This window comes from Gallus gallus, chromosome 9 (assembly GCF_016699485.2).
Source record: "Gallus gallus isolate bGalGal1 chromosome 9, bGalGal1.mat.broiler.GRCg7b, whole genome shotgun sequence".
Lineage (NCBI taxonomy): Eukaryota > Metazoa > Chordata > Aves > Galliformes > Phasianidae > Gallus > Gallus gallus.
This window is the reverse complement of record NC_052540.1, coordinates 17,104,637-17,118,108: the sequence shown is the minus strand read 5'-3', so window position 1 is coordinate 17,118,108 and position 13,472 is coordinate 17,104,637. Positions and strand designations below refer to the sequence as shown.

At 40.2% G+C, this 13,472-nt stretch overlaps 1 protein-coding gene across 1 annotated transcript in view; it reads left to right on the top strand.

The window, feature by feature from the left end:
* USP13 (ubiquitin specific peptidase 13) overlaps positions 1 to 13,472 on the top strand; it is a 40,808-nt gene that overhangs the window by 10,450 nt on the left and 16,886 nt on the right. Inside the window, exons 3-6 of the mRNA NM_001305103.2 lie at positions 1,839 to 1,899; positions 10,561 to 10,682; positions 11,081 to 11,223; positions 11,430 to 11,614. Of these exons, the coding sequence (NP_001292032.2) occupies positions 1,839 to 1,899; positions 10,561 to 10,682; positions 11,081 to 11,223; positions 11,430 to 11,614 (511 nt within the window). The remainder of the gene's footprint in view (positions 1 to 1,838; positions 1,900 to 10,560; positions 10,683 to 11,080; positions 11,224 to 11,429; positions 11,615 to 13,472) is intronic.

Here is a 13,472-nt window from a genome sequence, read left to right as displayed (position 1 = left end):
TTCATTTTTCAGAGTTTCAAAACTAGTAACTCTTATGCTGTGTTTGACTGTTGCATATGACTGCCTAGTCAGCACAGGGCAAAGCTTTAGCTTGGTGCTATAGCCCTATTGAAAACACAGGATAGAGAAACATGGCATTTCTTACAGTGGTTGGTTCCTGGATGTTCTCGGTGACATCAGTGTTACAGAAGAACATAGCAGTGTTGCAGTTAAAGGAAATGTGGGGTAGGCCAAAAGACATCTGGTATGAGAAACACTGCAAATAGAACTTAGTGCCACTACTCTCATTTGCTGGGATCACATCTGTTAGAAGACAAATTGCTTTGTGAGTGGGGAGCATTCTCGATAATTTCTGAAAAGTAGAGAAGCAAATTCAAACACTGTGCAGTTCCAGTTGAGATGTAATCAGTGTTTTCAGTTTGGAAAAATGAAGCTATATTATGTGTTAGACTGGCAGTGATTGAAACACTCCACGTGAATTCTTGCTCTTCGAAATCTCTATTCTTAGTGATTTTTCACAACATCCCACTTGGAGACATTAGAATTCAAACTGAGCCTTTCAGTACTGGAAATAATTTTTCTTAGTTCTGAAGCTATGATCCTGACAACATGTGTAATATATTCATTACACCTTTGTAACCAGGTTACACTGTATCTTGCTTTTATTAAGTGATTTAGATTCTTGACTATTTCCTCTTGTTAAATGCTAGTAGTCTGAAGAAAGGAGTGCTCTGCTTTTATTTTAACTTCATTAAGCAATTTATATTTTATTTTTACTTTTTTTTTTTTTAATACTGGAGTTGCATCACGGATTCCCTTTCCCTAATGCTCGTATATAGATAGTAGGTTTTGTTCTTAAGCGTACCCAAGGACTTTCTCTTTCGAAGAATGGGAAAATTTCTTATGATACATAAGACCTAGCTCATGACTCAAGCTTTTGCTTTGGTCAGAGCTTTTATTTACGTGGTGAAGGGAACCACCCAAAATATGCGACCCTTTCACCTTCCAAGGCGCAGCAGGCAAACACGAGCTTTCCCTAGGCTGACAGGTTCTTGGCTGGTTTCTTTCCACCTGTTGTATCCCAATATTATTTAAAAAGTAAACGATGAAAGAAAAAGTAACCTAACAACCTCACTGGTTACACTAACATTATGCACCACATAACACAGCATGTTGGCATTATTACCACAAAGGCTGATTTGATTTGATCTTCTGGTGCCTGTTAATAAACAGCTTCAGATGCAAAGGCATTAACTTCCATGTTTCCTTAGCCACTAGCATTGTCCCCAGAAGTCTTAAGGATTTTTTTTTTTGAACTGAGAAAGTAGTGCTTAAAACTGGATGTCATTAGAAAATTACTGTACTCTACTATGGAGATTGAGTAGTCACAGTGGAATTTGTTATGAAAGGCTAAATCTTTTATGCAGATGATATATTTTTCTTTCCCTCTGTAATTCAGCTTATGATTCTATGATTTACTCCTAAGAAATTCTGGAGGGGATCTAGTGTTAAGAGATCTGGGTGGTGCTGGAGGACCCTGTCTTATTGATACAACAGCAGTCACCTGTGCTGACTGTGAGACATGCATGCTTAGTTGCTGACAGATCACAGTAGAAAGAATGTAGATGACAGTTTTCTCGAGGGTGGTAAGCAATGCTGGGTTGTCCTATTGCCAGAGGTGAGTGAAGAAAACTTGCATTCTTGCTGAATGAGGCTATGGCTTAATAGAAGGACCATGAACAAATATATACAAGTCAGAAAGGACAGTGGTATGCAGTTGTTGCTGATTTACTGTTATTTCACTTGATGGATTTTTAATTGTCTCTTTCTCTTTCCAGAAGGTACCAGGGGCATCTGGTGGAGCTTTACCAAAAAGGAGGAATGCTAAGCTATTTTTAGGTATTGTGAACAGCTGCTTTCACACAGTCCTTTCCTGACCCTGTCTGCATGTGTACTTGGATTCTGTCTGCCATTGTGTTTGGCTTTGGGGCTCCTTGAGAGGAGCTGTTGTTGCTGTTGTTTTCTTTTTTCTTTCTTCGGTTTTCTTTTCCTTCTCTCTCTTGGCTCTAACTTTTAAAGATGGTCCGGACAAGTAATTCGTAGCAATTTTGGCACCTATTTGGTGATAGGTGTACATGTGCATGAATTTAATGTTTTAATCTGAAGTTGTTTCTTGACTATTGATAAACAGCCTAGGGTTTGAAAGGCTTTTTTTTTTTTTTTTTGGACCAGCTCTGCCCTTCTCTCTCTTTTTGATTTCCAAAAAACAACCTTTATTTAAAATATTTATCCTTAACTTTTAGATTCAACAAAGCCCCACTGTGGCATTTTTCTGCCTCTGTAACTTCATGGGAAGGGTTATTTACATTTTTAGGGGGTTGTTACACAGGTAACAGAGGTTATACACAGAGTTTACTTAAGAGGTTACACACTCTTAAGTGACTGTTGTGGTGTCTTCTGTAATGAAAGCAGCAGTACATACATTGTGAGGATATTTTACCAATTCTTGTTCCATTATGTCTGCTATTATATCTCATTTCTTCATGGAAAACAATTTTCCTACCATGTCCTTTCATCAAAAACATGTCATGTTTGATATTGATTAATATTACCCAGAAAACCTGAGGGCTCTGTAAATATGGATGAGGGAAATTTGATTCAGTGCCTATATTCTTTTTCCTCCCATTACTTGTAACACTCTTTAGTTTCTTCTGTTTGTTCTCTTTGTAGTGGTAGGAAATAGTGATTTTTTTTTCTTCTGATAATGAAGAGGTTAAACATTTTCCTTACCATTTCCAGCTCTTATGGCCAAGTGGAAACAATAGCATGGCCTCCCACCAGAATTGCTTTGATCTGTGGAATGTGTCCCTAAGAGGCCTTTTCAGATTGTGATTGATTAAATTGTTGTTGTTAATGTCTGGAGTAAGTTTTGAAAGGAGGTCTTAGAGAACAAAAAAGCCTTAATATTACTCATAAACAAATGAAACTACTTTTGTAGGAAGGGACTCTTAAGTTGTAGATGGTAGTTTAATTGCCGTTTACAGGCATTTTACCTTGCAAATAATATTTATTACTGGATGGTTATGAAATGATTAGCACAAAAACAGAGCTGCAGTGCAGTAATGGTTGTGTAGTGTTAGAAATGTAAGCATAAACAGGAGGTGTAAAACCGCAGTCAAAATTTATTCTTACTGATATACTGCATGACTTTGTGAGGCTCCTGTCACTGTGGTATGCTGGCACATGGTGTTCGTGGCATCATGTCTCTGATATGCCAAGTTGGAGGAGTCCTTAAATTCCGTCCTTGAGCATAAGCTTTTTGTTCCCAGTGAATAGATCTGGTGCGACAGTTCCAGCTGTCTCAATCCCAGTGAACTTCAGAAAGTGATAAACTTTCACTGGAGGTGAATTTAGCCCATGAAATGCCACTTTTTTTTCCAGTGCTTCTGGAACTTAAGTAGTTGTGAAAATGTATCTTGTCTTGGCTGTTTTTCTAGGGTTTTCTTGGCAGGCCCAGTTTCTTGGGTTTAAAGTGTTATCAACTCTGCGTTGTCATCCTTGAGACAGTATTTCCATGCAGCCTGATTCTTTGTATCCGCTTGTTTGGTTTAGTGGATCTTATTTATATATTGCCATACTTAGAGGAGCAAAGAATTCTTCCTGCGCTTGTTCATAGGACATTTTATTTCTGAGAAAATTAAAGCACAGAGAGGTCAGAAAGTTTGATCATTTTGCATGTGATGGCAGTAGAGATGGTTAGCAAAATTTGACATCTTTTCTCTTAACTCATCATCTTCCTGACTTGTTTGGAGCTGTCAGTCTTCTCATCTTAAAAGCATGTTTTGTTTTTCTTATTGTGAACTTGGACACCTCTGGCAGAAGTTTGCACCAAAGAAGTGATTAGCAGCCTGTACATATAGCCTGCCATTTAGGGCTTAAGCTGTGAGGCAGCGGTAGGCGATGTTCAGTGGTAGCTCAAACATCACTGTGTTTCTAGGTGTAACTATCTGAATAATTCCCTGAAAGTAAAAAGAATTAAGCTGTCTGGTTAAAGTCAATCCAGTTTTGGCATTTGTTGCGTTGCTTCTAAAAAGCCTCTTTGATGTAAGGCTATTACAGATATTAAACCCTTTTCAATCTCCTTAGTATTAGGAAAACATATTTCGGTTGCTCATTGATTACTTTCTATTTTCACTGCTGCTATCCAGCAAATACCACAGAAACACGGACAGGCTGGGATAGTCTGCTGAAAGCTTTATCTTCCCCTGAGCATGGGAAGATGCATAGCAAAGTGTGTGTGCCCATGTTGGCTTTTTGTTTTTTCCTTTTCAAGAGGGCTGGAGGGCATCAGTAGCGAGAGCTCTGTTTTATTCAGGAGGCATGACAATATTGCGCATAAAGATGTGAGCTGCCTTGAACCTAGTGTGTTTCAATATTGCTAGGCACCATGGGTATGGTAACTTTGCTTGCTCAGATGGTGCAAGCCATCTGGGGATTTGGGGTGATTTTTAAAGCAGACTGCCTACATCACGGAGCACAGACTAGTGTCCTCACAGCATTGGTATCTAGGGTAGCAAGTTTGAAGATGCTTTCTGTCTGTCAGTATGCGTGGCTATTATAAAGGAGTTTTAGATCCAGTCTGTAAAATGGAAAGAAATTAATTGATGGGATGAGATGGTTGCTCTCCATTACTTCAGAAGGCTTTCAGATAAGAAGCTGCTGGACTGTGGTCTCTGGTGTATAACCTCGTTAAATTTGGAATTTGGCCGCACTTTGGTCAGTATGACACCAGTTTTTAAGGTGGGGGGGAGGGGGGTGTGGGGAGAAGGCAGGATGGGACTGGAAAAGTATCATTGCTAGGTTTCATTTTCATAGTAGTGCATCTAGAAGAAGAAAAGATCAGAATTAATAGGAAATCATATAAATGTGACCAAAAAACAACCAACCAACCAACACTGGTTTTTTAAAGTGAAGTAATGCTTATGGGTCTGCCAGAATAGTTGGGGAAAGTTAGTCACCACATTAATAAGAGCAATTTCATTAACAAAACATGCTGTGATCTTCTGTAGAAGATCTTCATTAGAAGGATGAATGGAATAAGAGAGAAGATCCTTGTATTGGAGGGCTAATTCTCACAGTAGAAAATAATCAGCGAAATCAGTAATAATGTTTTAATTATGAAGAACTAATATAATTATAAATGATCTGGAAAGGGATTGAAAAATGAGGAAATGATGTTGTAATTGATTTTAAATTGTGCAGTAGACCACATTACAAATAATTTTTAGCTTTGTTACTTGGGAACTAAACAGTAGAAGAAGGAAATGTTGAAAAATATGAAGATGAGAAGTGGTTTAACTGTGTAGTGGAAATGCTGAGTCACAGCCTGAAGCACTGATTGAGCACCTGGTGGGAAGGCAGGGCCAACCCAGGGCAGCTCAGGTGCATGCAGTGTACCTGAGTGACCGGAAGGGGTGGAGCCAGGATGCACCCCTTCCCAGACCTCATCTAAGGGTTGGCAGTGGAGGTGGGAGTATTTCACTGGAGATCCTTATCTACCTGAGGCCTTCCAAAGGTAAGCAGCTCTTTTCCTTCATTTCTTCATCCATGGCTGCTCTGTTTGGGCTTGTCCTCATTTGCTGCTGCCAAAGGCTTTGCTACTCTGCTATTATTTCTGTATACATTATAGCACTGCGATGGTTCACTGCAAATAGTAGCCCAGTTAGCAAGTGGGAAATGATAGGAGTGACAGTTGATATTTGGTTTTCCATTATATTTTGGATTATAAATCAGAAGTGAGCCTCTGCTCTGAGCAGAGAAACCAGGTAGATATCTAGAAGATAAGAGGTATATTCTGAGGAAGGAATCACTGCATTTCTGTCTTGTTCTGCATTCTTCCTGGGTGCCTGTGGGCCCACGTTGTACACTGAACTGTAGTTTAAACAGAGCTAGCAGAGTGGCTGTCATAAAATTTGTCTATAGACAGATGTCCTCTTCCAGATCAGTTAACATAACAATATCTGTCAGTGCAGGAATTTGCGAGAGCTCTGTTTTGAGCAAAGTCAGGGATAACTTAGACCATCAATTAAAACCATTTTGAAGTACTCAAATGAACAGCTCTGTCAGCAGATCTGTGAGGATGGTAATTGCAGATAAGAGGAGCCTTACTGGGAAGGAGTATCCATGATATACAGTTGATCTCAGAGAAGGCATCAGAAAGGAGAACTTTCACTTAAGGAGTCTGGGAGGATGTGCAAACTTGCTGACCTTCTCCTGCCTGGCACCCACCTACAAATGGCAGTGGTAATGCTTACAGGTAGGATTTCCAAGTATACAGGCTGCTCATAAGAATGGCTATTCTAGGTTTGATCACAGGTCCACTTAGCTCAACCTATCCTCATAGTGGCTGCCCTAGATGGTTTTTGTTTTAGAAAGCTTCTGAAGAGGACTTGGACCACTAGTAGTTTAGGTTTGTATAAGTAAACAGATTTATGAAATGGAAGGCAAAAGTGATTTAAGAGGATTTCAGTGTGTCCTGATAATATTTTTAAATCTTTAAAGTTGCACCAGCAGTAAAAGCGAAGCTGATCATATCAGAACTGAACCTGTTGCTTGAGTTGAGTATAGAGCAGTGAGCAAATACCTTGTGCTATTCAAGTCTTAATAGTCTGCTATTTTAGGTAGAAATGTAGAAGTGAGGCTGAATTAACAAAAGCTAATACTGCTAGCAAAGTGTTCAGAACTTAAATTCCGATGGCTTCATTTTGCTTGTTCTGTGCCAGAAATTTGAAGGGTGAAGTCTATTTCTAGAACTAAGAACACCATACTAATGCTTTGGAGATGTAGCAAGCAATGCAAGTGTTTTTTATGTACAGTGAATGATGCAAATGGTCCTAGTAAAAAGTTTTGCGTCCCTTTTTCCCGTGAAAGAGAATGATGTGACTGTAAATCATGTATATTATTTTTCCTTTTGTTTCTTCTTTTAATACCTCATCTGATGAGGTGTTGTGGTTTAACCTGGCAGGCAGCTCAGCACCAGGCAGCCTTTTGCTCACCCCACCCCCCTCCAGTGAGAAGGGGAAGAGAATCGAGGGAAAATAGAAAGTAGAACTTGTAGGTTGAGATAAAAACTATTTACTAAGACAGAAAAGGAAGAGGGAAATAATGATAATTTTATATTTCTCTGTGTATGTGTGTATATATATGTGTGTGTGTGTGTGTGTGTATATATATGTATATACTTGTTTACAACACAAGCAACACATAATGCAATTGCTCACCACCCCTCAACTGATGCCTAGCCAGTCCTTGAGTTGTGGCTGCCAGTCCTTGAGTAGTGGCTGCCACCCCAACCACCTCCCCGCAGTTTTATAGTTTTTTCACCTGATGATATATGGTATGGAATATCCCTTTGGCCAGTTTAGGTCAGCTGTCCTGGTTCTGTCCCCTCCCAGCTCCCTGGGCTTCTCCTGCCCTGTTGCTGTCAGGGTGGTACAAGAAACTGAAAATGTCCTTGGCTTTGCATAGCACTGCTCAGCAACAATTAAAATATGGTGTGTTATCAGTGCTGTTTTTCTCCTGAAGTCAAAATGTAGCATCATACCAGGCACTGTGAAGAAAATCGACTCTGTCCCAACTGAAACCGGTACATGAAGTTGGTGTTTCAGGTGTGTCTGAAGACATATATGAATGGAATAGCTTGTGGTCTGCAAAATGCTGCTGCAGTTCATTGTCATTTAGCGGCTTCAGGAAGAAATTAGTTGGTTGAAAGACTTATTTTCCATTTCCATGTTGGCACAAATTTGTCCACTTCTTTCAGTGAGATCATGATCAAGTCCAGATTACAAGGATATGTTTCTTGTGTTTGAAAATTTGTTGCAGCCTCATTAGTCAACATCCTCATTCAATTTTTGCATTTGTGTCCCCTTTCATACACATCCATATGCACAGGATATCCTGTTTAGAGATCCTGCCTGGAATGTCCTCACGCCCCTATTATTAGTGCATTCAGTTGGTAACTCTTCTAAATCTGATCTGGCCATGTCCACTCCATCCCTTTCAGTAGGTTGGTTTACAGTACCGTCTTCCACCTCCAGCTGCTGTTTTCAGTCAGTCCAGCAGCACTGCATTTCTCACTGTCACTGAAGTGTGATGCCTGTGAGCTGGAGTAAATGTACTCTCCTGACTGCTTGCTCAAAATAACGTCAGTCACTTCTGTTTCAACGTGCCCGTTATTTTGCTTTCCCTGTTGTCCTGGCCTCCCTGAACAACAGTTGTGACCTATGGACACTACGTTTTAATGACCACAGTGTTTAACTGGTGCTCTGAGTACCATAAGGCCGTTAGTCTGGTAGAAGGGGAACACTGACATGGGGTTGTTCACCAAGTTGGCAGCACTTGAAAAAGATGGTGTACAGGTTGGTTGTTGTGCAGCAGCCTTAGAACTGGAGGAATACAGTTTTTGGAAGTTTATCCTGTTAAGTCCCTTTAGTATTATGGTAACTTTTGGTCAAATATGCTCAATTTGCAAGTAGGCTTCTCCCGCTCCTCTGTCCCATGGCTACACTTGTTCCTTTGTCAAATTCTGCACTAGTTTTAAAATCTACATCTGAAATATCCTGCAGACTGTATGGGATGCCCAATGGCCGTGGAGTCAGCCTCGTTTCGTGTGGGCTTCTTATGTAATAGTTGTCTTGTTTTATTATACAGAAACTCATGCTTTCTTAGCTAAATTGGCCCTTGTGTAGGTACAGAAAATATGATGCAGGTGCAACTTCTTACCAAGCTTAGCAAATGTGGCTCTCTGCATATAAGCTAGAACTTGAAAAAACGAGTACGGATTTGGGGATTTTCAACTTGATGTCATTAAGGGGCCTAACTGTCCCCATAAGGGATTAGTTTGAGGTCCTCTGCTGTTTCAAGAATTAATTTCCACCCTTGTGATACTGGACACGTGAACACATAAACTATCTTCAGCGCAACGGTTGTCAAAAATCATTGTAATCCTTAGTAGGTATGTGGGCTAGAAGTGTGCCAGCCTTACATGATCACTGTTTAAAGTAGAATTGCAAGTGAAATCTTTTCTTTCCCCCTGAAATTGTTATAATGCTGTGTGTATCCTTCTTCAAGAAGTGTGATGCTGCCCTGTGTGTCAGACATCCAGAAAGCCATGCTGATGAGGCATCATGTTTTACTTTTCTGGTAATGCAAATGTTATGAAGCCTGTAAAGGTAAAAAGGAACTTTTTTCTCATCCCCTTACACAAAAAAAGGATGTTGCTGCTAAGTAAGTGTTGTCCTTAGCTGTCAGAGGATGATTGCTAATAGAATGCTCAGTCTTCTTTCTCTCTTGTTCAAATGTCGGTCAGTAGCAATGGAGCTGCTGCTGTCTGCCTGCTCTCTGGCTCATGAGATGAGCTGAGGTGTGCCTCTGAATTTTTAACTGAGACAGCCATGTAATTGCTTCTATATAATTGTTTCTATACAGTGGATTGTAAAGGCTAAAACTTCTAATGTTGGTGTAAAAAAGAAAATATCAGCGGGCCTTAAGCGTGTCTAGAGATGACAGCTATGACTGATGTGAGCTATCCTCAGGTTCCCTCTGGTGGCAGAGTGAAGCGTGTGACTGCAAGCCCTGCAAGAGGCGTTTGCTGCCTCATGAACTTGTCTGAGCATACACAAAGTTTTTACCTTCTCTGGGGAAACTGCACAGGTTGAAATCTCTGTCATGTTTAGGAGGTAGGCAGTAGTTTTGTTTTTACTATGTTTGCCACCATGGATGTTATGTGAAAATTTATGCAATATGTTGCCATCCTTATGTGGAGGTGCTCAGTTTCTTTGCTTTTTAGAGAAAAAGAGCTTACAGCTGCGGACTGCATCTGTTGAGATTCTATCCTTTATCAAAGCACAAGACTGTAGTACAAACTGTGAAAGAAGCCCAGAGTAAAGTGAGGTTGCTGGTTGCCTACTATGCTATAGTAAGGGATAAATTGCACTTGCTTTTAGCTATTTGCGGCTAATGATGAGATATGGGAATAATTTCAACCACGGAAAACTGGAAGGGAGGAAAGGCTATGGATACAAGGTGAATAGGAGCCACAGATTGTTTCTTCCAGGTCTGTGATCTGGAAAACGTGGATTGTTGCCTTGCAATTTAGGCATAGGTAGTGTGACCTAGTCTCACATTGTATAGTGCTTCAAGATCCTGGGTGAAATACTCAGCAGTATTGCCTGCTGCTTTTGTCCAAAATGAGTAGAATTTTGTTAGTTGCTTCCAGAATGAGGTGTCTGCAATAGCACACTTCTTGGAAAGAAGCCAGATCAACTATGAATGTGACTGGAGCTCGGACTGAGATTAAGATTTTGATCCTCATTTAATCTTGCAGGGGGGTCAGAGTTCAGTTTAGAACAGGATTTCACAAATGTTTTTAGCCAGAAGAAAGTGCTGGGAATGTCAGCTTTTAGGCTTATGGCTGGCAATGCTTCCTATTGGTACCACCGCTGCAGTTTAGGAACCTTGGTCCTGGGACAGTCTGCTAACAATACCTGTCTTGTTTTCCAGATCTAGAGGCAAATGGTGATCTGAGCAGTGATGATTTTGAATATGAAGATGAAGCAAAACTCGTTATATTTCCTGATCACTATGAAATTTCATTACCAAACATAGAAGAGTTACCAGCACTGGTTAGTGAATGTGTGCAAGCATGGAATGAATTTTTCCCTAGTTCAGTTTTTATCAAGATGCTGTTTTGTTGTCAGTTGCTTGTTTTTACATTAAGGTCTTTCTTTACTAGGGAGGCAGGCATTTTAAATAGTCTCCTCTGTCTTTATTCCTTGGGTTTGTTTTTGCCTCCTGCGTTCCTTCCCTTATTGTGATGAAAGCTTGACCCACATATTACATGTTGTGCTTACTCTCCTGCTAAAATAACTGTAATCCAGATACGTATTTGTGTATTTAAGCATATAATTATTCTTACTGATATCCAGTTCAATGTATGGTTAGCAACTGAGCTGGATGTTGAGTTCTTAAAAGTCACTGACCTGTGTTAGATTTTTGAATTTGATCTTTCTTCGTCTTCCAGGTGACAATAGCTTCTGATGCACTCCTCAGTGCAAAATCACCCTACAGGAAGCAGGACCCTGACTCTTGGGAAGAAGAGCTACAGGCATCTAAGCATGCCAAATCGCTTGTGCAGCTAGACAACGGTGTTAGAATTCCCCCCAGGTAAAAGCAGCAAGGTTTTTTCATTCTAGGTTATCTAATGCAATTCAGAATAAAAAACTAAAGGCAGTAACTCAGCCAGCAATTATCTTGTATGACTCTTAGCTGGATGTGTGTGCTTGGTTTGGCCTACCAAAACTGGGAATGCAGAACTGCTTCTTGCCTTACTTATTTCTGTAATTTCTTCCTTTTTTTTTTTTTTCTTGCAGTGGTTGGAAGTGCTCAAAATGTGATCTTCGGGAGAATCTGTGGCTAAACCTGACAGATGGTTCAGTGTTGTGCGGGAAGTGGTTCTTTGATGGTAGTGGAGGGAATGGTCACGCAATGGAGCACTACAAGGAGACGGGTTATCCCCTGGCAGTGAAGTTGGGAACCATCACTCCTGATGGAGCAGGTCAGCCACCAGGTTCTTAGATGGGATATCTTTTGTGCGTGAAGCTAACAGTGTAAACCTATTACCAAGCGGTCTTTTTTCTCTAGTGCAAATATTTGGCAGACTGATATGGAAAGAAAACCCTGCGAGTCTTGTTCAGTTTGAGCAGAATGACACACTTCATTAGAAGAAAACCCTTACTTTTTTTTATTTGTTCTTTTCCTCTTGTTTTATGTCTGATTGTGAATAGTACTTTGGCTTTTTTATATTAGTGGCTTAATATTACGTGGGGAGGAATGGTGTTTTGAAATAATGTAGTCCTGAGAAACATTATTTTTAGTTCTGCTAATTTTACTGTGTTAGCCTGGGGCAAATGATTCAATCTTCAATAACAAAGAAACAATAACAATAATACTTTGAAGTCAGAAAAGTCTACTATCATCAATGTGTATTTTGTTTTTAATGTACTGGGGACTGTGTTATTTTCCCATGCTGATTCAGTAATTTTTTGTTCATCTTCATGGGTCTGCTGTGATGGTCATTAGTAAAATGCCCGATGATCTTGTGAGAATGAAAGATCTATAGGATTTAAATATATAATATAGGACATAAATCTTGCTTGCATGTTCTCTGTGTGACATTCTGCAGTGTTGCTGTGGAAAGGGTTGTGGTGTATGAAAACTAGATGGCGTATAAACATGAGAAGCTGAGAAAGTCTTAAGCAAAGAGATCTTTTTCTGCAGCTGTAAGGAGGGAAAAATCAGGTAGCATGATTACATTTGTTTTCTAGTGCTGGTGACCATATGGATGGACAATGACTGTTTAGAGCAGCAGCCTTCCGTTTATTTATTTACACACATCAGTTGAGAATTTTTCATCTTTAAGTCCTATTCAGTTTCAGGGTAAGGAGACATTAGTCGGATTCACCCAGCTGTGCCATAGAAGCACTGAGCAAAGTTAATTTTATCCCAGACTCTGTTTCCTTGGGTGAGCCTGGTTTTGGATTGAAGATGGCTAGGATTTTCGTGGATGTAAGTTTCAACCTGCATCTACAAAACAAATAATATTCCTTAGTGTTTGTTTCAATGCTTTTTTTTTTTGGCATCTTTGCCACTAGCATTTGTTTCCTACAGCTGTTGTACTTCTGCCTCCCACCCATCAGCTGTTTTTGCTCTCATGTGGCCTTTGGGATAACAAAGGACGCGCTGTCATCTTTCCCTGTGAATGAGGGGCAGCAGCTGTTCTATACAGATATTTGTTCTTCTGGATATTGTTAACTTAATGTCCCTATAGGGAAGACTTCCCTCCTCCAACCTTGTTTTTTTCCTTTTCAGCAATTAATCTCTCTGATCTATATTGCATTGGTAATCATAACTTCTCTATAGGGCTGGATGACAGATGAGCTTCAGGAAAGAGGCCCCGTGGCTGATTGTGACAAAAAATCTGTCTGGTTTCTGCTTTCCTGGGCTGGAGGTGAAGAGGTAATAGTAGAGGAGTAATAAGTGTTGGTCCCTCTGCTGACGTAACTTTATCTTTTTTCACACTAGTTAGGATGAGAAAGAGGAGATGCCAGTACTCTGCTCATCTCTACCCTACTTATTCACAGAGCAGAGGAGAGCTCTTCGTCTTTTCCTGAGAAATCGGTATTGCGTAGACTGGAAGGGATTTGTGGGGCGTTGGCCTCATTTCATAGTGTTTTGTCAACGAACAGACCTGGGTTCAGGTCAGAAATTGAATCAAAACTCTGTCTACCGTCCCAGGACCTTGGACGGGTTACACAAGTCAAAAATTTTCCTCTCTAGGTTGAGTGCTTCTTGGCAGGCCATGCTAACAGCTACTTCTCTTTACAATGCGATTAGTTTTGATTTCAAGTACTTGA